A 26,510-nucleotide genomic window follows, 5' to 3' on the forward strand; every position below is an offset into this window, starting at 1 on the left:
ACCCAAGCCCAACATCATGGTTTTGTTGGAGCCTTAATTTAGAATCTCAGAATCATGCAACAGAGGCAGAGGGCATTTGGCCTATTTAGTGCTTGTGCTGTCTCGTTGAAAGAGCAACCCGATTAGCTTCACTCCCCTGCTGTAAGTCACAAGGTAAAGCAAGTGCTTCAACTTTGCTAGTTACATAAAGGTTATATTTTGTAGATTATGGCAGCATATATTTGAACTTTATTGGTAGATGTTAATTTCTCAGAGGAGCGAGAACATTTACTTCAGAACATTATCTTCTCGCATCGAATCCTTTAGCATCGAATTTTCGCAAGTTAATGACTGCAAAGTGAAAGGATATCGGTATCTGTCAGCTTGAAGTGTATAGTTGGTAACTTGGTGAAAGGCTTTAGTTTTGAATTTGTGATGTACAGTTTTATTTGCATTTATTTTTGTGGTGTTATGATGATAATGGTTATATTGCCTAAGTCGAGCACAGGGAACCATGAAATGTTTTTCCAAAACTTTAGAAAGTAGTGATCTAATCGGATTAGTAGAATAAAGTGACATTTACAATCATTGACAAATTGCATTTCCTACTTACCCCTTGCAGCTCCAAATATATAAGGGTTCAGTGCTTTGAACTTGCACTGCAGGATCTTTCTGAAGCTTTGAGCTAAAACTGCTCGTTACTGCACTTCGGGAATCAGTGTTATGATTTTTGATTTGGTAGAATGCTTGTATAACTCTTGAGTAACACACTTCCTTTGACATAATTTAAGTGGCAAGCCAGGTCAAAAGTAGATGAGAAGCAGACTGCACATACATCAGTTATATTAATAATGATTAATAAATGTCCTCATATGTTCGTTTAATCATGCCGAAGAGATGGAGGGGACAAAATAAATGGTACATCCAAATTCCTTAAAATAGTTTAAATAAAATGTAATGGAATTCCATAACTACTGAGGATAGTAGTTTACTGGTAACGTAAGACAGGATAACTGACAGGTTTAATGCTGCAATTATATATTTTCTGTTAATCTTAAAGCTCACGCATACATCCTGTAATCTTGAGTACTTAGTGAAGTTCTTGTGGTTGTGTTTTGCAGCCATTCAGATCTGTCTACCTTGAATTCAGTAACATTGTTGAACTTCGTATTTCCAACAGGTTTATGCTGAACTTTGCTTTAAAAAATTGTTAGGGAATAGTGAATGGATTTGAAAATTTCCCCATTAGGGTTTACTTTGGTTAGTGTTGTACTTACTTTTTAGTTAAAACTGGAAGATTTACTATCTTACCATAATTTTCTTTTCTAAATTTTAGTCCACAGAAACACATTAAAAGTATTGCAATAACATGCAGTCCTTGCTACATTATATCGAGCTATTCCTTTTAAATGTCTGAACTTGCAAAATGGAAACCTAGAGCTCTCGGGCAGATGCCCAATATCTGCATAATCTGCATGTTGACCAGGCTGCCTCTATATTGTAAAATTGATCAATTTGCAGCAATTCATTAAAAACTACGCTAAATAAGAACAATACATTGCAATAATGATTACTCTCAAAAGCACTAGGTGTAAAAAAACTTGAACTGTTCATTGGGTTAGAGAAGTGCAAGTTTGTTCTCATTTGTTTCCACTCTATTATTACATAATTCTATTCTGAAAATATATAAAATTGCTTTAACTTCCAAAGTATTGCAGTATATCTGCACTCTGCTGTGGGAGGGCTACTTTAAAAGGACTTTACAGTAAGAAGTCTTACAGCACCAGGTTAAAGTCCAACATGTTTGTTTCAAACACTAGCTTTCGGAGCACTGTTCCTTCCTCAGGTGAAGAAGGAGGAGGAGATTAGCCAATGGCAGTATAGAGTTCTGTTGACATGGCTACTACAAGAATAAAGCAAGTTATGTAATAATGTTCAGAACATATCTGTACATTAAGAACGGATTGTGCCTCGTTCACATTCATCCGATCAGCATTGTCCATCACAAATCAATTGCATCACATTTTACACAGTTGCTTTACATTCCCAGGAAACAATCAGAAAACGTATGAACTTTTTTTGTAAATGTAAAACTTTAGTGACCTTATCGATGTTTTATTTATCCATTCTTATAAAACAGTATGTCTGCCATAAAAGCAAATTACTGCGGATGCTGGAATCTGAAACGAAAGAGAAAATGCTGGAAAATCTCAGCAGGTCTGGCAGCATCTGTAGGGAGAGAAAAGAGCTAACGTTTCAAGTTCGATGACTCTTTGTTGAAGCTAACTGACAGATAAAGTGGGAAGTATTCATACTGTGGAGTGAGAATGAAAGATGAGTCATAGCCACAGAAACCCTGAGAAACCAGGTGCTAATGGCCACAGAAACCAAGGGGAAAGAGTGCTAATGGCAGTCCCCGGAGAGAACAAGAGGTGTGAAAGGCCAAACTGCAGAGAAACTAACATCAGAGGATGAACTGTAGATGTGGGGGGAGGGGAAGTGGGAAGCAAAGAGGAGAAAGATGAAGGAAAGGTGGATAAGATTGGGGGGGGGGGGATTAAATATATATTAAGAAAGAAAGAAATGATAAAAGACAGTTAAAAATAAATGAAAATAAATGGGTCGAGGTGGGTTAGAGCTGTTCACCTGAAGTTGTTGAATTCGATGTTCAGTCCGGAAGGCTGTAGCGTGTTTAACCGGAAGATGAGATGTTGTTCCTCCAGTTTGCGATGCGATTCACTGGAACATTGCAGCAGGCCAAGAACAGACATGTGAGCATGGGAGGCAGGGTCTTTTGTTAAAATGGCAGTATGTTAGTATGTCTGCCAATAAGAGCAGCACGGTAGCATTGTGGATAGCACAATTGCTTCACAGCTCCAGGGTCCCAGGTTCTATTCCGGCTTGGGTCACTGTCTGTGCGGAGTCTGCACATCCTCCCCGTGTGTGCGTGGGTTTCCTCCGGGTGCTCCGGTTTGCTCCCACAGTCCAAAAATGTGCAGGTTAGGTGGATTGGCCCTTAGTGTCCAGAATTGCCTTTAGTGTAGGGTGGGGTTACTGGGTCATGGGGATAGGGTGGAGGTGTTGACCTTGGGTAGGGTGCTCTTTCCAAGAGCCGGTACAGACTCAATGGGCCGAATGGCCTCCTGCACTGTAAATTCTATGAAACTCACCATTAACAATGCCATAAGAGATGGACCACTAAGTCTAGAAAAGCAAAACTGCATATTTTGATTTAAATAAAAATGAGTGTAGTATTGTTGATCACAAAAAACTTTGCTTTCAGATTGAAATGTGTATTCCTGGAACATTCCTTTTTAAAAAAAATATATATATTTATTCAAATTTTCAACGATTTGCTGCCTGGAGAACCCCTGCACAGACCCTCGCAAGGCAAACTTTATCCTTTCCAGCTTGATGAACCCTGCCATATCGATGATCCAAGCTTTCACATTTGGGGGCTTCGCATCCCTCCACATTAGTAGGATCCTCCGCCGGGCTACCAGGGATGCAAAGGCCAGAACACCGACCTCTTTCGGCTCCTGCATTCCTGGCTTGTCCGCTACCCCAAATAATGCTATCCCCCAGCTCTGCTTGACCCGGGTGTTCACCACTTTGGACATAGTCCTCGCAAAGCCCCTCCAGAACCACTCCATGTCCAGAACATGTGGGTGTGATTTGCTGGACTCCCCGAGCACCTCACACACCTGTCCTCCACCCCAAAAAACTTACTCATCCTCGCCCCTGTCATATGTGCCCTATGGACAACTTTGAACTACATTAGGCTGAGCCTGGCGCAAGAGGAGGAAGAATTAACCCTACTCAGGGCATCAGCCCACAGATTTTCATCCAGCTCCTCCTCCCATTTACCCTGTAACTCCTCCACCGCGGCGTCCTCCTGCAGTTCCTGATAGATCGCCGAGACCTTGTCTTCTCTGACCCATACACCCGAAATCACCCTGTCCTGAATCCTTTGTGCTGGGAGCAGCGGACCCCTGGAACATTCCTCTGCAGACAGTGTAGATATGAGACTCCTTGTGGAGGATTCCAGATGCGGGTAAAATGAAATAGTTTTGGTTTAATTAAAAACATTCCTTTGACCAGTTGTCTACTTTTAATTTTAAAAAAATAAATAAAAATTTAGAGTACCCAATTAATTTTTCCAATTAAGGAGCAATTTAGCGTGGCCAATCCACCTACCCTGCACATCTTTGGGTTGTGGGGGCGAAAACCACGCAAACACAGGGAGAATGTGCAAACTCCACATGGACCGTGACCCAGAGCCGGGATTGAACCTGGGACCTCGGGGCCGTGAGGCTAGATCAGTAATTTCAGGATTGTAGCCTTGCGACAACAAAGATATAGAGATATATTTCCATATCAGATGCATTGCTTGGAGATGCTATCCACTGCGCCACCGTGCTGCCCGTCTGCTTTTATTTTAATGTTGAGTAATCTCTTACTATGCTAGCATTGTGGCTATTAACTAGAAGAACATTTAAATTGTTTTTACTTTTGATAGGGGAGAACGACGGTTTGAAAAACCAGGGCGAAAAGATCCAGGTCAGTTTTAACAAATTTGAAGTTTTAATTGATTTACTATATTGAATTGTTCCAGCAGGATGTATACTGTTCTCACATACATAATCCATCTGGGGGTTTTAAAACAAGACTGAATAAAAGGATGTTCTCTTCACTCAGATCCTAGGTTGAAATTCAATCCAGTAGCTATAAGATTACTAGGTGAAGACTGTAGCCCATATGGTGAGGGTGTGCCCATAATGCGGTTAGATCAGTAATTTCAGGATTGTAGTCTTGCGACAACAAAGAAATAGAGATTTATTTCCACATCAGATATATTGCTTGGAGATGATGGCTGACATCCTCCTGCAATTGGCGGGATGGCCCAACGGCAGCGGCAAGAACGGCGCGAACCACTCTGGCGTCGGGCCACCCGGGAGTTGCGGAATCCTCCGCAATTCCGGGGGCTAGGCCGGGGGCGGAGGGGTTGGCGCCGCGGCAACTGGTGCCGAAGGGCCGGCGTGGACCACCATGCGCAGAACCGCCGGCATGTTCTTGCGCATGGCGGAGCCCTACGGAGGCCGGCGCGGAAGGAAGGAGTGCCCCCACGGCACAGGCCCGCCCGCAGATCGGTGGGCCACGATCGCGGGCCAGGGCACCATGGGCCCCTAACCCCCCCCCCCCCACCCCCGGGGCTGGATCCCCCACCCCCCGAGGATGGCACCAGCTGGCCTACCAGCCAGGTCCCACCGTGTGGGACCATGTCCATTTCACGCCGACGGGACTGGCCGAAAACGGATTGCCACTTGGCCCATCGGGGCCCGGAGAATTGCTGGGAGGGGCCACTGCCAACGGTCCCCAACCGGCACAGTGGGAGTCCTGCCCCCGCCCGAAAACCGGCGCCGGTGAATACGGCAGCCGGCAGCGGGGCGGGATTCACATTGCCCCCCCCCTGGGGATTCTCCGACCCAGCAGGGGGTCGGAGAATCCCGCCCGATATCTCTACTGCTTTTGTCGCTGTTGTGCATCTTGCAGATGCCAAACTGTGCACATGTGGTGAAGTGAGTGGATCTTCTCCAAAATTTGAAAAGTTCTGAAATCCGCACTTTTCCCGAGCACAAAAATCATGTTTTGAGTCCTCAGTGTCGATTGTTCCCAACATTTTGTCCCATTCCTGTGACCGAATACACTTGCATGTGTGTATCCTTCCAAATGACAGCAAGTGTTTGTTGTATCGAATGAGTTGAGCCCGGTACCTGATTCCCGGTCGGGAGGGAATCCTCCGTCAGACACTGCACCAACCTGTGACTCTGAGCAATGTCTGAAGGTCTTTGCAGCTTGGTATTCCAAAATTCGAAAAATTCCGAAATCCACCCGGCCCCAAACATTTTGAATAAGGGGTACTTAACCTGTAGTTGGAGTGCCAATCGTTTGGACTGCTTTGTCTTGAATGGTGTTGATCACGTTTAGTGTTGGAACTGAACTCCTCCCAGGCAGGCTGCGAGCATTACTTCATACACCTGACTTGTGCCTTGATGGAAAGGTTTTGGGGTGTCGAGAGGTGAGTGAGATGCTGCAGAATACCCAGCCTCTGCTCTTGTAAACCACTATTATGGCATTTAAATTTTTGCTCAGTCTTGTCCCCACATTGGTATTGAGGATTTGGTGATGGTAATGTCAAAGTGGGTCAAAAATTGGTGAATAGATCCCCTTGGTGCCTGATGCATGTGTGGGGGGAATGGTGCTCATCACCTAGCAGTCCAGGCTGAAAAGGTGTCCAGTTCTTCTTTCAAATGGACACTACTCCAGTATCTGAGGAGTTGCGAATGTTACTGAACACTCTGTAATCATCAGCAAACATACTTGTCTCTAACCTTACATTGGAAGGAAGTCTATTGATGAAGCAGCTGAAGATGGTTGGGCCAGGATATTTCACTGATAACTCCTAAAGGTATGTTCTGGAACTCAAGATGGTTGGCCTGAAACAACCTTTTTGCTAGATATGACTTTTCCCCCGATTTGAATTGACTTCAGTGCTATTGGGGCTTCGTGATGCCACACATGGTCAAGTTCTGCCTTTGATGTAGATGTCAGTCAGTTTCACTTTACTACGAGAATTAATTCCTTGTCTGTGTTTGGACCACGGCTGTGATAAGATCTGGAGCCAGGTGGTGTTGCTCTTTTTAGCCTTAGTTTTATTACCTCTGATTATGTCACCTTTGCTCACGAGTCGCCAGGTATCTTTCTGATACCGCCATGTGGTTCAAGCTAGAGTTATGATTAATAAGTCAGCACACCGCTTAGTAAGATTGAAATCAACGGTCATTTATTATATACAAGTAACGCTTGCACAATAATCCTACTATCTATATAGAAACCTATCACTACTGGCCAATACTTAACTTTAGGAAGGGCCCACCAGGTCAGGGAAACTAATGGCTTATCGAATCGGATCTGGCCCGCGGGATTCAAAAAGGCTGATACAGGTCGATGGCTAGGAGTCTTTATCGGGTAGCGATCGCTGGAGCCAAACTTACTGTTTCTGGTTGATGTTCTTGCGAAGGTCTCGAGCAGGAGAAGAAGGGAGAGAGAGAGAGAGAGAGATCTGAACTTGGCCCCTCACTTTATAGGGCCCAGGGGCTTCCCGCCTCTCGGGGCGGCCCTTGACCCTGAGTCCCAAGTGATTGGACTTGTTCCCAATCACTGGGTTCGATATGTCCAATAACGGGGCGATTCCTTGATCGGGGGGTGGTCGTTCACCTGTCTTTGTTTTGGCCACTGCCGGCGCCGACAGGTCTGGCCCGGCATTCAATTGCTAATATGTTGCAATTGTTCCCGGGGATAGCTGATTAAACTGCAGATGTCTGGGTTGATGTGCTGCTAATAGTCTTGAGTATCGATCTGGGCCGACTTCCCCAGAGCCGAACACGCTATTCTGTCTGCAGCTGTCCGTTTGTGTCCTGTTGGCTGCTTTTCCCATCAGCCTTTTCGGTTAGCCATTTTAAATCGGGTTTTGGCCAAATTAATAGGGAATCAGCCATTTTAGGTGGCTACAGTGGTGCTGGCAGAACCCAAACTGGACAGATTTCTAGTGAGTAAGGATTTCATGATAACACTGCTGACGTAGTGCACAATCGACATGTTTAAGTGTGTGGTAACAAAGGGGTTGACTTGTGTGCTGCTTGCTCAGCAGCTTTTGAGTTTCTGCCTGATGACACAGCTTTCAGGGAATATTACCTCCATCGCTGTAATGATTGAGAGTAGAATAATGGTGATTGGCTTTTTGTGGACATGGCATGCACACCTGGGTAATTTGCCACTTTCAGGTAGATGCTAGTATTAGAGCTGAACTGTAACATCTTGGTTAGGGAAATGGCTAGTTCTGGAGTGCACATTTTCACCACTACAGCTGGGATGTTTTGAGGGCCATCGCCTATGGTGTATTCAGTGATCCACTGTGCTGTGCTGTTTCCTTGTGGTACAGGGAGTGAACTGAATTAGCTGTAGGCTAACTTCTGTGATGGATGGAACCAGTCTTCTAGTTGAGACAGTTGCAAAGATGATTCAGCCATTTATCTTTTGCACTCGTGTTCAACTCTGCCATTGTCGAGGATGAGAATGTTCTTGGAGCTCCTCTTCTTTCCCCCCTCCTCCCATTAGCTTTTCAATTGTCCACGTTTCACATTTGGATGTGTCAAGACTGCAGAGCTTTGATCTAATCCATTGCTTGTGGAATTACATGTTCCGTTTTGTAGTTTATTCAGGTTAACACTTTTCGTATGCCCGGTGATGTTCCTGGAATGCCCTTCTATTTTACTCATTGAACCAAGATTGACTTGAAAGTAATGGCGGATTTAAGGATGTGCCAGGCCATGAGGTTGTGATTGTGGTGGATAGAATTCTACTGCTGCTACTGAAACATCTCAATGGCCAGTTTTGGGCTCCTGGATCTGTTCTGAAGCTAAGTGATTTAGCTCAGTGGCAGTGCCATACAATACTGTGAACATTCTCCTCTGATGAGGGGAGCTTTTCTTCCTAAGGAATTGTGGTTGTCATTCCTGCCAATACTGTCATGGAATGATGCTAGCTAGAATTTGCGGGCAAGGTCGCTTTATGTTGGTGTACTCACTTTCTGCAGCAGGCCCATTCTGCTGTACGTTCATTAAAACTGGACCAATTAAGTCAGTTTTGGTGATGAGTATTGAAGATCCATATCCAGAGTTTGTTCAGCTCCCTTGTTACTCTCCGTGCTTGACCTAAGTGGTGCTCATCATCGAGGAATATTGAATCATCAGGTGGTTTTCTTGTGCATGTTTGATCTGATGCCATCACATTTCATGGGATTCCAGAGCAGCTCCCTTCTGGCTGCATACTATTGTGCCATTACTCCTGGTGTATATATCCTACTGGTGAGACAGGGCATAACTCTGGGGTGGTGATGAGGAGTCGGGGATGTAGACCAAGATATGTATGTGTGTGTATGACTGTAAGGCTTAACTAGTCTATGGGTCAGCTCTCCCAATTGTGGCACGTCCTCACATATAAGTGCGAAGGGCTTTCAAGAGTTGATTTAGCTAAGCACCGTTGTCATGTTCCAATCTGATGACTAGGCTAATGCTGGATGGTCTACCCTGTTTTATTATGTAATGTTTCATAATGTTTTTGACACAAGTGAGTTGTTTATTAGGCCATTTCAGACAGCAGTAAATCATATTGATGTGAGTTTAAAACCACATACAGGCCAGGCAGGGTTTAGATGGCAAATTGCCTTCCCTCTAGGACATTAAAGAAGCAGATGGATTTTTATGACAGTTTGGTAGTTTCATGATTACCATTACTGATGATGCTGGTGTTTTACTCCAGATTTATATATTTAACTTTAACTTAAATACCCTAGCTACTGCAGTGGGATTCAAACCATTGCCTCAGGATAATGGTAACAAAAACAAAAAATGCTGAAAATGCTTAGATCTGGCTTTATCCGTAAAGAGAGAAACATAATTAATACTTTGTGACTTTTCATCCACTTGATGAGAGGTGACAGGACTGAAACATTAATTCTGTGTTTCTCCACAGATACTGCCAGACCTGCTGAGTGTTCCCAGTAATTTTCTGTTTTTCTGTTTTCAGACTTCCATCTGCAGTATTTTGCCATTGTCTCAGGATCATTTCAGTTCAGTAACTTAATCAATGTTACTGGTATCCCTTATAAAACAAAAACAATTTCAGTGATACAAAACTCTGACTTGTGCTGAACTTGTGCAAAATATGAATATGTTCTCTTTGAGCACCAATGTTCTCATTGACAAGAAGAGAATTTTCAACAAAAGTTACATTTGACTGATCAGAATTTCGCAGTTGTAATATTTCAAATTTTTGAAAATGCTCTTCAAAGTATATCCTCTTTTTAATTATCTTGCTAATGACTCCCCCTGTAAGAGTAGTTTGCATCTGAACACATACTTGCTATATCAACTTAAATCGCCAGTTTTCAGAAAAGCTTTCTAAATAATTTCAGTATTGCATAGCATTTAAGAAATAGTCTTGCTTTGAACTGTGCACATCCAAATCATCTTGCAGTGAAACAATGCATTACTCTTAAATTAAGTCGTTGAGGTAGAAAGTTAAATTCTGTGCACTTTTTATTGAAGGTTTGAGTCATCCCAAGGACCAACACACCAGTATGGGTGCTCCAAGTGATTTCCTCTCATCATCTGGGTTCATTTTAAAATCAGGTATGCTATGTGCATATTTAATACTATGGATTCCAAAACTAATGTTTTACTTGTATAACTTAAAGATGATACAGTTCAAGAATCTTTCTTCTTAGGGAAACTGGAAACTGCATCCATGTGTTTGTGTTTATAATAAACCAAGTCTTAGACGGTCAAGTTCCATAAACATCACTATGTTTTAATCAAACTTACAAGTAACCTGCTCTGAGTCTGGGTATATATTTGAGACATGTGACATTTGCTCATGCATAAAATAGCTCAAAATAGAACAACAGAGTTGAAAGAAGCATACAAAAATGATTTAAAACTTTCAAATATGCTTTGATTTTTTTCAAAAATTATACAAATATATTAAATAGGTGCAGAAGTAGACTGTTCAGCCTGCTCCGTCATTCAATAAGATCATGCTGGTCTGTTTGTGTTTCAAGTTGCCTCTGAGAGAATTTTAAGACAGTGCCCCCTGGTCCTGGATTCACCCACAAGAGGAAAGATCTTTTCCATGTCCACTTTGCTAAGACCATTCCAGATCTTTTAGAATGTTTGCATTTTTGCCTTTTTTGTTTTGTGTTGATTCAATTTGTTTCTTAAGCAACTTTCACAAAATCTTAATGTTTGATCTCCAGTTAGCCTGTTGAGTTGGTTGATATTATGTGAGATGGTGTTATTTCCATGTTTCATACTCTCTGTCACTGCTGAAGTTGCAATGTGTAGAATTTTTTATTTTACTTATTCTGGTTCAGACATGGTAGTTATAGAAAATAACGAGTGGACTCAATTTCTGGATTTATTTCTCAACTTTATTAAGCTCATTCAGATTATATCAAAAGCAACACAGATCTATACACTACTATGGATTACTTAGGACAGTAAAGTTCCAATGGCTAGTTGGTAAGAAAGAAACCAAGTCTTTAATTTCAGATGGAGCTTTATTCTAATTCCTATAAAGCTATCCTAGATCAGCACCTGTTTCCCCTTTTTATGCTCCCAATGGTGTGCTTAACCAATTAATCTCTAATTAACATAATCACTTGACTATTAACTATTTCCTATTGTAACGATCACTATCAATGAATTGATTAAAAGCTAATGCAAGAAAAATACCCATAAACACCTGAAATTAACAATCTCCTGCTGAATGCAGTGTTCTAGTAACTGACCAAGTCACCCCATAAGTTTATTTAAACAGTACCTTACACCTCAATTCTAGGGAGGGACAAACTTTCCACTGACAGCGACTTATCGTCCGATAGTATTTATTTTCGGATAATACACCATGCCTTTTGGAAAAAGCCTGTCCTGCAGTGTCAACCTTCAAATTTGCTTCAGTCAGTTTCCATTAGTTGAAGTGCTTGAGTGTACCTTACGCTTGGATATTCAGCTGGGCCTGATTGGTTGGCAATCTACCAAAAGTATTTGGGTGTGATTCTCTGGCCTTGTGACATGTTTCTCGGCAGCGGGAGGCAGGATCTTCTGGTCCCGCCGCTGTCAATGGGATTTCCCATTGAACCCCCCGCACACCACTGGGAAAACAGCAACATAAGCAGGACGGAAGATCGCGCCCATTGTGTCTTTCTTAAAGTGGTCAAAAGTCATTAATTCCCAAGGTCTGGTAACTCATTTAAAATACATGTTTCATCCTTGAACATCATGGCTTTGTTCACTATGATGAGACTGTCTGGGAAAACACCATTATTACAGAATACTTCAGTAAATTCTAATGGAAACTGAATTGGCATCGGTCAGAGTATTTTGCCAACCCCAATTTTTAATAAAGACATTATTATCTTAGTTTCACAAGTGTCTCCTAATACTTTAATTCACAAATTCTAGTCAGCCCTCTGCCATGCTTTCTCTTTTAGTTTCATTGTATCAGAGCAGTCTGAGATTGCTACTATAACTAATGGTGTCCTTTTAATCAACTTCTAAAACAATTAAGGAGGAGTATTGAAAATTATGTGGGAGCGAACGACACAGGAGAGGTGACGGTGGCAGTGGTTTGGGAGGCTTTGAAGGCGGTTGTTAGGGGAGAGTTAATCTCCATTAGGTCCCATCGAGAGAAGAAGGAGAGGGCGGAGAAGGAGAGACTGGTGGGAGAGATACTCAGGGTAGACAGGAGGTACGCGGAGGCCCCAGAGGGGGTGCTGTTGAACGAGCGCCGGAAATTACAGGCGGAGTTTGACTTGCTGACCACGGGGAAGGCGGAGGAGCAACTGAGGAAAGCAAAGGGGGCAGTTTGAGTATGGGGAGAAGGCGAGCAAGATGCTGGCGCACCAGCTGCGCAGGAGGGAGGCGGCCAGAGAGATTGGGGGAGTGCAGGATAGGGAAGGGAACATGGTGCTGAACCCAGAGAGGGTTAATGAAGTCTACAGGGAGTTCTACGGGAAGTTATACGAGTCGGAACCCCCCCCGGGGAGGGGGAAGGGATGAGGCAGTTCATGGACCGGTTGAGGTTCCCAAGGGTGGAATAAGAGCGGGTGGAGGGACTGGGGGCCCGATTGAGTTGGAGGAGGTAGTCAGGCGGCTGGCAGGCATGCAGACGGGCCCGGACGGCTTCCCCGTAGAATTTTATAAGAAGTTCTGGGAGCTGCTGAGCCTGCTCCTGCGAAGAACCTTCAATGAGGCAAAGGAGAAAGGGACCCTCCCTCCGACAATGTTGCAGGCATTGATCTCGCTCATTCTGAAGAAGGAGAAGGATCTGCTTCAGTGTGGGTCCGACAGGCCAATACCGCTCCTGAACGTAGATGCCAAGCTGTTGGCAAAAGTCCTGGCCACCAGAATAGAGGACTGTGTCCCGGGAGTGATTGGGGAGGACCAGACGGATTTTGTTAAGGACAGGCAGATGAACACGAACGTGAGGAGGCTCCTGAATATTATCATGATGCCCTCGGAGGGGGGAGGTGGAGGTGGTGACTGCGATGGATGCGGAGAAGGCCTTTGACAGGTTGGAGTGGGAGTATCTGTGGGAGGCGCTAGGCAGGTTTGGATTCGGGGAGGGATTTATAGGGTGGGTCAAGCTGCTGTACCAGGCCCCTGTAGCGAGTGTGTCCACAAACCGGCTAAGGTCGGAATATTTCAGGCTGCACCGGGGGGCGAGACAGGGGTGTCCCCTGTCCCCGTTGCTGTTTGCCCTGGCAGTTGAGCCGTTGGCCATTGCACTCAGGATTTTGAGGGATTGGAGGGGGCTGGTATGCGGAGGGGAGGAACACCGGGTTTCCCTCTACGCGGATGACCTGCTTTGTATATTTCGGACCCGTTAAGAGGGGATGGGGGAGGTCATGCGTATCCTGGGGGACTTTGGGAGGTTCTCAGGGTATAAGTTGAACGTGAAGAAGAGTGAGCTGTTTGTAGTCCACTTTTATAGACTGGACTTTCCCCAGCATGCAGGCGCTGGAGGAGAGGTTTGGCCTGCCACCGGGGAATGCGTTCAGGTACCTTCAGGTTCAGGACTTCCTTAGAAAACAGGTGAGGACATTCCTGCTGCTGCCCCCATGTAGGATCCAGGATGGGGTGGTGTCTGGCGTCTGGGTAGGGGAGGGGAAGGTGTCGGACATATATCAGGAGCTGCAGGAGGTAGAGGAAGCCTCAGTGGGGGAGTTGAAGGATAAGTGGGAGGAGGAGCTGGATGAGGGCCTGTGGGCCGATGCCTTGGGCAGGGTGAACTCCTCCTCATCATGTGCCAGGCTCGGATTAATCCAGTTTAAGGTGGTGCACCGGGCGCATATAATGGCAGCAAGAATGAGTAGGTTTTTTGGGGTGGAGGACAGGTGCCCGTGGAGTGCAGGGAGTCTGGCGAATCATGCCCATATGTTTTGGGCATGCCCGGCACTTAAAGGATTCTGGCAGGGGTTTGCAAGGGTGGTGTCTAGGGTTTTGGACGCTCGGGTGAAGGCGAGTCCAACGGTAGCGATATTTGGGGTGGCGGAGGATCCGGGAGTGGAGGAAGCGAAAGAGGACGAGGTACTGGCCTTTGCCTCCCTGGTAGCCCGGAGACGGATTTTGTTAATGCGGTGGGACTCGAAACCCCCGAGCGTGGAGTCCTGGGTTAGCGATATGGCCGGGGTCCTCACCCTGGAGCGAATAAAGTTTGCCTTGAGAGGGTCCTTGATGGGGTTCTCCAGATGATGGCAACCTTTCCTTGACTTTCTAGGGGAGCAGTAAGTGTCAGCAGCAGCAGCATCCTGAGGGGGGTGGTGTTCAGCTTGTTCTGTTTAAAAAAACATTTTTTTCTGTTTTGTAATTAGTTTTATTGTAAGCTTTGGGCTATGCTTATTGTTATTTTTTTATTACCATCTGTATTTCTATTTTTGTTGTGTAAAAACGCTGATTGGAAAACTTTTTTAAAAAGTTCTAAAACAATATCTACTTGTCTGTGAATTAGCAATATTCTGAAAGAGACTTCTTATTTATGCACTTACCATGAGCAGCAGCAAGTGAATATTCTGGAGTCCCCCCCCCCCCCCCCCCCCCCCCCCCAAAAAAAATACATATTCACAACAAGGGCCATCAATTCTACAATATAATGATATAAGTGCAAGTTGAAGAAACCGATAAAGAATTATGGACTTAAATGATTCTACAGCTCTCCCTTCAACTGTACCCATCTTGTAGATGATGTTTTTGCTAAGTATTATTTCTTCCTAACCTTCAATTGTCTCAATCCAAATCCCTTTGACTTCAGTTTTATTCTTCATGAGTATTACTTGTGTTAATTCTATCCTGATTTTCTGCATGGAGTATGTTAATGCCTTGGTGACTTTTCAAAGCCACTACTGGCTACACTAACTGTTTCATGTTTTGGTGTTTCTGGAGTAACTGAGTATGTCTCCGTTTCATTCTTCAGCACAACTTCACATGCATTTTATTTACTTCACATGTGACAAATGACAACTGCACACTTAACACTGCTATCCCAACATCATGGCCATATAAGGCATCCTTGCGTTTTATCGCAAGATCAAGGGGATTGGGTGTCTGTCTCAAGATTTTTGCTCATCACTCCATGTATGATTCTGATGTCTCGTTTAGTGATCAGGCTACCATCAAATCCAGTTATCTTAAGTTCATAGCTTCCTCTTGGAGATGTTTGTATCTTTGTCTATTAATTTAATTGTCTCATCTACACCGTTTACCTGAACGTACATACCAAATTGGTATATTCCAATGAGCCATGCCCTGGTGGTTTTTCTATTTCCCATTTGGGAGTGTGTTTTTCCCTGTCCCTTCTGCTAAAAATTTTGCACATCCCTGTCAAATTTTGCATATCCTTTTCATTGCCATTCCAGCTCATTTGTGAGCCCCGGAGGAACTTTATTGCCCAACACAATATTCCTTTAAAACACTCTTAAAACACAAATCAAAACATTCTCAGTTGATTTCAGGAATTAGCACATTTTGTTGGTCTGTTTGTTTTAGATGACCGTTATTTATAACCTGTGATTTGCATTTCACATTTCATAATTATTTGAAATTCAAATAGCAGTATTGTTGGGCTGAGAAAATGTACTTATCACTGAAAATAAATTTTACTTTAATACTTGGGAACCACCTAGACTGCATTTCAGTGTCTTAGTTTCTTTAACTGAAACTTGGCTCTTGGGTCAGGTAAATTTCTCTTGAAGTAGCAACTTTAAATTGAATTTATCAATTCCAATCTCGTACACTATGACTCCACAGCTTGGTGATTTTTTATGATATTTTTGCATTTAGTTTAGATGTAACTTCTATATCTCCCCTTCTCAAACACTTTCAGAAGATAACAAATGGTTTAAAGGGCCAAGTCTTTGATTGGTCGAGTCACCATGCAGCGACATTTGATGCCTGCACATCTTAAATGCAAAAAGGTGCAGTTTCTCTTGCTTTGGTCTCAGAAACCATTGTCATCTGTTTTTTCAAAAAGTTGAAAAAATCCACTGTGGCTCGAGCCCAATAAGTTAATTTGTCCAAATAAAAGTTAATTTAGAAATTTGAAATTTAATATGTGAAATATATGCAGTTGCACTCAGCAATGCAAATGTTGTATGTTAAAGTGGGGACAAAATATCCATCAGCAGAAAGAGTTATTTCCTCTCCTTGTTTTCAAAATATATTCAGATGCACACGATTGCGTTGTATGTTGAATCCAACACGATTTTAAGCCGTCTTCACAAATCTTGGTATTTTAAGTTTGCACAAGTTCTTTTTTAATCCTTTGTAATTAAAACTACAAAAATCATTGACATCAATTTCAAAAGAAAACATTCTCATCAGACGGAACAACGTTTTTAAATTAAACTTCAGTTATTTCTAAACTACTTATCTTTTTTGTAGGCAGCTTCCAACTTTGGTATAACCAAAATGATGAAACAAACCGAATTAGTTCAAATATTCCAATTCATATCATTTAAACATTTAAAATTCAAAACTGCCAGTTTTATATGTGAACATCTTAAGTGGGATTGAAAGATCTCCCCCATACCTTGACATAAAAAACAGAATTTCATTAGTCACAGTGGAAGTCTGGTTTTCACAAGTTGATAGGTTAGTTAACCATGATAATTCCATTTCAATTCAGACCAATACTTAAGCATTAAACAGAGTAGCATGAACTTTAAAAAGAAAAGATAATTTGGCATTTTTCTTCTTTCTTCAGATGCCTTCCAAATGATGAATAAAACTGAAGAAAAATAAAACTAAATAAGTTAGCTTACGCAGTTAAATAAAAGTTTTACCATTCTTCTATCAAAGGGTTAAAGAAGGCAGCATACCCCACAATGAAACACACATATCAGCTTTTTAAAGCACTATTGTAGTGTTGGCTCTTTAACGGTACAATCCAAAAGGGGACAGAATCTTTCCAATATTCTCATCCCTTTTCTCCCTTAAACCAATTTTACAATTCTAATGTTTACTACTTAACCTTATTTGGATAAACAGCCCACAAGGCATGTTTTTAATTTGTCTGGAAAAGAAGCAATAGCCATTTAAAAAAAAACTCCAGTACCTAAAAAAAAGTTTATATTTGATTTCTGCCAGACACCTTCAGGATTGAAGCTCATCGCTTATAAATTGAACTCTGTGCCTTTCACAGCACAGAACCAAATTTTAAACTTGTTACAAGTAATGGAACTTTTATGCTTTCAACTTTGAAGGCACGACTACAAAGGGTTAACAACTTTTAAACCTGCAGAGAAGGATGTAAATGCTGGTACACAGGCAACTGCTTAATGATTGACTTTCATTCTCCAGAAAATTTCCATTCATATTTTAAAAAAACAAAATTCTGTTGCTTTTCTCTCGGCATTTTCAACTTTTGAGGGCATTTTTAACCTATTGTTTTCATGCATTATTTAGTTATTGCCAGGCAGATTCCTTTCCCACCTTTTACTTGATTCTCATCTTTCAGTCGACTGAGTGACCTCCGGAGTCACGGCGGCTAGCTCTGTCTACAGGCCACCCATAACAATGGCTAATTCATCCTCCTCCTGCGCTTCACAAATTCTGCAGCCTGTCTTCCTTTTTCCTCCTACAAAACTAGAGCCGTCTATATAAATAGCGCTTCGCTCGGTGAATTCTGCCCTGAATCCACCTCCAGTTACCCCAATACACTACGCTGCAATTGTGGTGTTTTCCTGTAGACCACGGAAAATTGATAGGAGAGGCCTTGGCAATTACCATGCTGAACACTCCAATATCTGTTAGGTAACTCTCTTTTCCTCCACTATAATATTTATATATGGTTCGTTGTACTCATTGTACCCGAGTAGATACAGCTATTAGGACTGGGTGTAGCCCCATTCAACTGAATTTCACAGGGCACCTTCTCCATGGGTGACATGGACCTGACCTTGGCAAACCTTTTCATGCTGACACTATTCCATAAATTGTTGATGTTTCTGGAAACTAGGGGCGTTTGGGTTGGCTGTTTCCCATTAGTAAAGCCATTCTTTTAGTCATATATAACCATTTTTAACTGGGTTCCGAGTAATTGTATTTTCAAGTGTGTCTAAAGCTTGAGGCATCCAAATGATCTTCATAAAAAAGCCATAGAAATCAATGCAAAAATGAAAACCTGCGAGTTTCACTTTACGCTCTTTCTAACAGACTACAATAATAGATTTTCCACAATAGGGAATATGAAAATAAATCTCACAATTTTATTGTTTCAGACCTTGGGATTGTGGCCAGTTTCTATTTTACATTTTTATTTAATGAGCTTAATGTTTCACCGTAATACTTTGAGATTTGTTAATGTGTGAAATGTCAATGTGCTTTGAGGAATGCTGATGCATGAATTAGAGAAGCACCTTTTTAAATGTGGGAGCATCTTATCCCAATTCCTACTTTACTAATTGGCAGAAATATTTTAATATTTTATGCCCATGGAGAGGGATAACGATGTAGAGGAACGGAGTTATTTTTCCATTTCTTATACCTCAAGTGTTGACATCAGATATTCTCGAACATGATACATCACTGGCTATATGCTGAGTAAACGTAGATGCTACCTGGAAGGGCAGAAAATGGAATTATACATAGCTCTAGTTAAAGGGCAGGCACAGGCAGGAATAGACTGTTATTTTTCTAAAACTTGCAGCCGTCTCCTACCACCTCAGCAAAGCAATCCTGATTGCACTTGTGTTTCTTTTTAAATTCCACATACTTATGACGTCACTGAAATTCATGTTTCTGCTGAATTCTGGATGGGTTTAGATATTGAGCTAGAAATGGCTAAATGAACAACTTGAGTAAATTAACATTACCTTAATGGAAAAATAATCTTCATTTCTCCTCTACTCCCTGCTCAACCAAATTCTGGACTATATTTGAGTAGCACACCTCCATTGAAGGGGCAGGATGTTAAAGCAGCTGTATTATCTCATTTTTAAAAAAAAATTCTTTCTGTTTTGGCCTTTTAACAGATTAAATTTTTGTTCATAAATATTAACTGTTTAATCAAAGTATTGGAGGCAAAAGAGTTGTATAATGCTTAAAATCTTTGAATCCGCTATGCAATAAATTCAGCCGAATTTTCTAGTCTGCAAAATTGGACGGTTGTCTGTTGGTCTATCAGTTTTAACTTCAGTACCAAAGACAAAAGTCAAATCATTGTGGCTTTTGACAATTTGATGTGGAGATGTTGGCGTTGGACTGGGGTGGGCACAGTAAGAAGTCTTACAACACCAGGTTAAAGTCCAACAGGAGAGCCCTGATGCAGGAGCTGTGCTCCGAAAGCTAGTCATAGAATTTACAGTGCAAAGGAGGCCATTTGGCCCATCGAATCTGCACTGGCCCTTGGAAAGAGCACCCCACTTAAGCCCACACCTCCACACTATCCCCGTAACCCAGTAACCCCACCTAACCCTTTTGGGCACTGTGGGCAATTTATCATGGCCAATCCACCTAACCTGCACATATTTGGACTGTGGGAGGAAACCGGAGCACCCGGAGGAAACCCACGCAGGCACTGGGAGAACGTGCAGACTCCACACAGACAGTGACCCAAGCCGGGAATCGAACCTGGGACCCTGGAGCTCTGAAGCAACTGTGTTAGCTACTGTGCTGATTCCAAATAACCATTGGACTTTAACCTGGTGTTGTAAGACTTCTAACTGATTTTGACAATTTGGCTGTGATTTTCACTTGGTTAGAGCAGTAAAATGGTTGTATCAAAGTTATAGCTTGAGATATGGCAAATAATTAGTTATTTTTTTAATCATTGTTGGAACTAATTATAATTATTTGGACCCAGGTCTCTATTATTAAAGCATGAAGGCATGATTTTTTTTGCCTTCACATTTAAAGTAAATTGCGCAAATACTACAGATACCTTATTCTGATGACAATTGTGTACCATATTACTAAAATGTGCTTCTTCTTTCTTTCACAAAGTTAAACTAGCTTTGTTAGCGGCCTCACTTCTCAGCCCTCCCTGAGTCCAATGCGCGCACACACAGAATAAAGCTCCACTATACTGACCAATCAAATCTTGAAAATAGGTGGCAGAAATCATCGAGTGAAATAAACGGTATAAAGATTGACCATTGCTTTTCAAGACTGGTTCATTGCAGTCTTCATCCGACGTGCTATTTTCTGTGTACGTGATAATGGTATATCATCTTATCCCACTGCTAATGGCTGACCTCACAGATCCAGATCCTTGGTTATGTTTTAAGACTATAAATTAAGGCGGTTGATCTTTGACAGTATAATATTCAAACCACATTCAATTTACACATCTGTTTTTCCCTAACAATGGCAACAATTTGATATTGGGTGTACCAGATAGCCTTTACTTCCAAAAGTTATTATTCAGACAGCACTGTCTCTGAATAATATAGTGTCAGCATGATCACCATTGATGCTGACAACAAAATCATTCTGCCTCGCATCCTTTGGATTAAGTAGCACAGGAAATCCAGGAACTGTCTTGTCAAAGTTTTCCATGGTAATTTTGTAGTAACCTTTGGAAGTGCAGCTTATCACGGGGGCAAACTGTTGACTGAGTTGGATTTCCTCAGCAATATAGGAGGTTCTCTTTTGGAAAGTTTCTCCTGTATCTTCCTGTTCTGCTGACAAGAAAATTACTATCTCGTAGTAGGCTGGCATCTTTCCTTGGATCAATGGATAAAGAGGGCTGTTTTGATTGATGGTATGGCAGAACATAAGTGGAAAGACAAGATAGGGACTCTCGTTTGAGTTCATTTTGTCAACGTGAAAGTCTAGGTTTGTCTGATGAAGGTGTTGGTTTTTGTACTCTTGGTATAGAATGGCAGTTACTTTAATGCGTGTTAATGGACTTTGCCTGATGTTGGCTACCCTAAACATCAGGCAAGGCTCGCCTTCACGGTGTCCAACAGTAGCAAAGTAACTGAACTTAATTGCAGTCGCTCTAAGCTTTGGTCTGGCAATCTTTGCCACAAAGGCACCTGTAAAAATTAACTTTTATAAGTAAACTTTCTGGCAAAAGTATTTCCACTATTAAACATTAGCATATTATTAGTGTTAATGGATATTAAACATTATTACCCCATAATCTAATATCCATCCTTCTGTAAACAATTTAATGAATGTGCCACGGCATCGCCTTAATGCAAAATGTCAATGTAACAGCCAATAGCTTTCATACTATCTAAAAAGATCAAATATATAAGAAGGCATTGTAAGGCTCTGTTTTTTGCATTGTTTAAAGCTGCAATAATCTGTCAAGATTAAAAAATAAAATTCAGGGACGTATTGCTCTTAAATCATCTTTTAAAGAGTAGTTACCTGTAATTAAAGCTTCCACCATAAGTCCCAGCAACATTTGGATAGCAAGGAGAGCAATGGCAGCTGGGCAGTCACCATCAGGGTACATGGTTCCGTAACCAATTGTAAGCTGAGTTTCCAGTGAGAATGAGAAGGCTGCTGTGAAGCTGTCGATATATTTCACACAGATGGTGTGGTTTTCTGGAGGGTTGTTATGATCAAGCAGATCTAAATCACCATTTGTATATGCCAATAAATACCAAAAACAGGCAAAGAAGAGCCAATGAGCAACAAAAGCTCCTGAGAAGGTCAGTAACATCCAGCGCCATCTCATTTCCACTAAGATCGACCAGATACTTTTTAATTGCATGATGATTTTTCCACTGACGGCCTCCATCTTGAGATTGCTGTGTCCATTCTTAGTGACGATTCTTTTGTACCAAAAGGCTACAAGTGGCACAGTGACTTTTTCGTCACTATCATTGAAAATCATATCCATTATTTTGCTCTCCTGGATTAGCTGTAGAACATGTTGTCAGAATGTTAGTATTTGCAACTAGTCGAGGTTTAGTTGGCTCCTCATTATCTACATTTGTCTTTTGTTTTAACAATTACTTGTGTTGTGGATTTGCTGGATTACTTATTTACCTATTAACTGATTAAGTAACCATTCATCTTTATTACACAAGCAATTCCATCCTAATGCGTGGATCTCCTGCTCTCTTTCAGTTTCTATTTGTTTAGTTATTTTGGTGGGGCAAGGACTTGTTTACCTGGAATTGTTATTGCAGTCTTTTAAGAAAAAGTGCATTTGGAAGTGAATTTTTAAAAACGCCATTAATTTTCTACATTGAAATATTGAAGTGTTGGAAAAGCATTGTCGTTGTCAAATGTTCAGATTGGGCACAATTTTTATTGATCCTTTTTGTATACATTAGTTTGAAATTAAATTTTATATTTCAAAAAGCAGAATAGTGTAATAGTAGTTCAATGACAGATATAGGTGGTATGTCAAGATTTGAATAAATGGTGATAAATGAAAATATATTAGACAATCCAATTTGGAAATTGATGTGCCTTCCAATTCATCTGGTAAAACATTCACGTTTTTAAAAGAATTGAGTACCCAGTTCTTTTTTTTTCCAATTAAGGGGCAATTTAGTGTGGCCAATCTACCTACCCTGCATATCTTTGGGTTGTGGGAGTGCGACCCGAGCAGACACTGGGAGAATGCAAATTCCACACGGATAGTGATCGGGCCAGGTTCGAACCCAGGTCCTTGATGCCGTGAGGCAGCAGTGTTAACCATTGCTCTGCTCTTGGTAAAGCATTCACGGGCGCATTTTAATTCTGTGTAAATGTAACAAACATTCATTGAGCAAAGCAATTTTTTAATATATAGCCATTGCTTCCATTGAGTAATAGTTTAAGAACTGACGAGTGGACGAATCCTTAACTTGCTAGCCTTGGTTTGTATTCACTAAAGTAGCCACTAGACAAATTTGTTTGTGTTTTGCTAAAGTTAATGATTGATTTCAGAATTATATTCTCTGTTGACTTTTTTGGAAGAAGTTTGTCTCGAATATTCAGATTTAAATATCCACAATGTTTCTTGGTCTTTACTAATTCTGTTTCTAAAATATCAATTTTATTGATGCAGCTATAATGCAGGTAGTTGTTTAGAGGGCTCCAGAAGATTCAAATTAGAGAAAAGCTGCAGGCACAATTAACTTTTTGCAAAATTCCAGAACTTAAGAGCTCTGATCTAAAATTGAGTCCTGAATGTGTGTGGATTGCCTGCAGTCACATAGCTTGTGCTGAGATTGACACAGATAAACTTTTAGAACATATTGAATTTTTTTTCCCTTCAATTTGGAGAAGTTGATTTATATTGCAGTTTTTACGTAAGCTTAATAAAAGTGCTATTTGATTTTTATTTGTTTCTTTAAAATGGACTATATTGGAGAAAAAGATACATTTGCAATTATAAGTTTGTTAGCAGCAGTTTCATATATTGTAAAATTGTGACTTAAATATTGATTGGTACATAATGATCAACTCATTGAAGTACATTGAATTAAAACTGGAAGATCCATTATTATCGGAAATTAAATTTTCCAGTGTTTACTTTGTGAACTGCAGGATCTTCACTTTGAATAGTGATGCATATACAATTCATGTGACCACTTGATACACCAAGTGCAGTTTTAGATTTTTAGCTGAATAGTTCTTTAAAAAAGTTTCACGGTCAGATGTGTTTTATTGAAAACTATCAGCCAGTGTCATGATGCATATGTGAATCAAATTGACTTTAAAGGTTGAATTTAACCAATTAAAGTTTGTATGTAGTAAATTGATCAAGGATTTCTAATGTGGGTGCGAGGGAATTCAATTCTTTGAAAATTGAAAAGTGTCCCCCCCCCCCCCCCCCCCTCCCCAAATTAAAGCCAGACATTTGATGCAAATTATACTTATCCCCCCCCCCTCCCCTCCCCAAATTAAAGCCAGACATTTGATGCAAATTATACTTAAAATTATGCTTGTTTCTTATTTTGTATACAACATTCGGTGAAATATTAATCTAGCTTTAAAATTGAATTATTGATGCTTAAGTTTGCATTGAAGTCTTGTATATTGAATGTAATCTGAACTGAAGTTTTAAAATATCAAAAAAATATTTTATCATGATCTCTTAAAGTTAGTGATTTACACAAGCTCGTGCCATTCAGCCTTATAAAATAAGGTACAATATCAGGTACTTACCAAAATATTGAAGTTTTACAGGTCTCTTGCAAATTTCAGTAGCTGTTTTAAAAATGAATACAAATCTGTTTATAAGACTTATCTTCGCACTCTTATGTTGGTAATATTTATTATAGAGTTACACGGGTTAGGAATGTGATTATATAGAATATGAACAGTTGCTTCCTTTTAGACCTAATAAGGTTAGGCGTTTTTGCCTACAGGTGACCAATTAAAAGGGCTGAAATAGTGAGACTTGTCACGTTCTATTTATGATGTAAGGTGGCTCAGGTAAATGTTTATTGCAGAAGTAAGCAATGCTTGTACCCCACCGCCTCCCCAACAAAGTAACTTTTGCTGAAATGTGTTCCCATCAGAACAGAATTCTTTTTACACTGAATTTAATTCAAAAGTTGTTTTAAATGTTACTTAAAATAGTATTTTTTATTTTGTAAGTAACATTCTATGAAATGCTCATCTTCATTTAAATATGAATTCCTGATTCTTTGCATTCCAGATCTTCAGTAAGTTTTAAAGTGTCTCAAAAACTGATTATTTTATAAAGATGTATATTAAAGACGGTGATTTATGTATGCAAATTATCAAGCTTGCCATTCATGCCACCTAGGCTGCTAAAAGGAAATATAGCTCAATAAATTAACATTTCACAATATTAGGTACTTACCAAAGTATGGATGTTTTACAAGTTTCTTCGTGCTGCTTGTAAATCCGGCTTGCCGTTTGATGGATAAATGCAAAAATATTAATTGCAGTGAACACTGGAGATAAAGCTTGTGTGTTCACTCTTACTTGGTAATCTTTTATAGAGTTACATGGGTTATGTACAATATAATCTGTTTCTTCCTTTTAGAACTAATAAGACTAGCCATTTTGCCTACATGTGGCCAATTAAAAGGGCTGCAATAGAGAGACTTGTCAGGTTGTATTTATGGTGTTAGGTGGCTCAGGTTAACGTTTATTGGAGAATTACTGTATGTCAAATTTCCACCACCACCCCTCTGAAAGTGATGTAGGATCTTGATTACTTCTGGTAAAACAGTTTCTATCAGCTTCTGCTAGCATTTATTATAATACACTCAGCTTGTTAAATAACATTTAGATGAATGGCATATCCGAAATTCAAACAAAATGCTTGTTAAAACGTGATGCGTTGTGGCATTCAGCTTCTCACACAGGGACGCTGTCAAACTTGAATCTCTCCTGACCTTATTATTGAACTGTACTTGCCTCTCTGCAGTTGGGGAGCAATATTGTTGAGAAATTAGAAGCCTGGATTGCTTTGTCGCACTAACTGGAATAGATGTCATGTGTAAGTGATCAGTGAAGGGAGGGAACAATGCACATGCAATAAATAAACTACGTAGATATCTATATAACCTTTGTTAAATTAAACAGTTAAAAATTAATTAAATTCTTGAATGTAGAATATTGTATAGCTTACAGTAGTGAATTGTATTACTCTCAAATGATTAAATTGAATCTAATCTCAGCTGAATTTGGGCCAAAGTTGCAGCAATTAACTGTTGCCATGCTGTCTGATCATGGCTTCCTCTGGGCTATGTCACTGGAGATGGGCTGGTCATCTTCATACCTATATGTACTACAAAGGCAGTAGGGCTGTGCGCTTGGTTTTGTTCTCGGTCTGTGAACACTCTGAAGATTACCAGCCCATCTCCAGTGACACAGCCCAGAGGGAACTATGACCAGACAACACGGCGACAGTTAATTGCTGCAACTCTGGCTCAAATACAGCTGAGATTAGATCCAATTTAATAGTTGAGAATAGTAATTCTCACTAAGCTATACAATATTCTAGAGTTGGGAATTTCAATTAATTCTTAACTGTTGAGATTAATCTAATGTTTATATCGATATCCGTATAACTTATTGCATGTATATTTTCCCCCTGCTTTACTGACCACTTAAGTATCACATCGCAACTAAGAAAGAACATCTGCTATTTGTTGCTTTTATTTATTTTATTTTTTTAAAAATATGTTTATTCAAATTTTCCAACAAAATGTTGAACACCCCCCCCCCCCCCCCCCCCCCCCCCATTACAAAAAGAAAGAAACACAAACACAACAGTCAAGAATTATACAAAACTTTTACATTGGGTTTCCCCATATACAGTAACCCCCCCATATGGCATTTAAAGGTACCCGTAGGGAAGCCCCCCCCCCCCCAACCCTTGGGTTGCTGCTGACCTCCTCCTAACGCTCCGCGAGATAGTCTAGGAACGGTTGCCACCGCCTGAAGAACCCCTGCACAGACCCTCATAAGGCAAACTTT

General features: G+C 40.9%; 2 protein-coding genes across 7 annotated transcripts in view; one reads left to right on the top strand and one right to left on the bottom strand.

Annotated features, from left to right (window-relative positions):
* The window catches only part of gigyf2 (GRB10 interacting GYF protein 2), a 261,643-nt gene that overhangs the window by 78,976 nt on the left and 156,157 nt on the right, over positions 1–26,510 (top strand). For all 4 annotated transcript variants that reach the window (XM_072474612.1, XM_072474615.1, XM_072474614.1 and 1 more), the window contains 2 exons: positions 4,499–4,539; positions 10,149–10,232. In XM_072474612.1, the coding sequence (XP_072330713.1) occupies positions 4,499–4,539; positions 10,149–10,232 (125 nt within the window). The remainder of the gene's footprint in view (positions 1–4,498; positions 4,540–10,148; positions 10,233–26,510) is intronic.
* kcnj13 (potassium inwardly rectifying channel subfamily J member 13) lies at positions 16,775–25,201 on the bottom strand. 3 transcript variants are annotated; one of them, XR_011934512.1, is made up of 5 exons: positions 24,883–25,201; positions 24,219–24,260; positions 21,477–21,975; positions 18,643–21,136; positions 16,837–16,884 (listed from the first exon to the last, which is right to left on the bottom strand). XR_011934512.1 is itself a non-coding variant. In XM_072474616.1 (4 exons), exons 3-4 carry the CDS (start codon positions 21,952–21,954, stop codon positions 20,520–20,522), a joined length of 1,095 nt encoding a protein of 364 aa, XP_072330717.1. In that variant the 5' UTR covers positions 21,955–21,975; positions 24,219–24,260; positions 24,883–25,201; the 3' UTR covers positions 16,775–20,519. The 3 variants fall into 3 exon arrangements, 2 of the variants coding, with proteins under 2 accessions (XP_072330717.1, XP_072330718.1); XM_072474616.1 differs by having other exon boundaries at positions 16,775–21,136; XM_072474617.1 differs by lacking the exon at positions 24,219–24,260 and having other exon boundaries at positions 16,775–21,136.

The sequence above is a fragment of the Scyliorhinus torazame genome, chromosome 14, assembly GCF_047496885.1.
Source record: "Scyliorhinus torazame isolate Kashiwa2021f chromosome 14, sScyTor2.1, whole genome shotgun sequence".
NCBI classification, from domain to species: domain Eukaryota; kingdom Metazoa; phylum Chordata; class Chondrichthyes; order Carcharhiniformes; family Scyliorhinidae; genus Scyliorhinus; species Scyliorhinus torazame.

Bases quoted from the DNA above. Each gene is read 5' to 3' on its own strand.
- kcnj13 (XM_072474617.1), bottom strand. From the start codon at position 21,954: ATGGATATGATTTTCAATGATAGTGACGAAAAAGTCACTGTGCCACTT. The intron at 21,137-21,476 runs GTAACTACTCTT...TAATTTTTACAG, and splicing joins GGTGGAAGCTTTAATTACAG to GTGCCTTTGTGGCAAAGATT.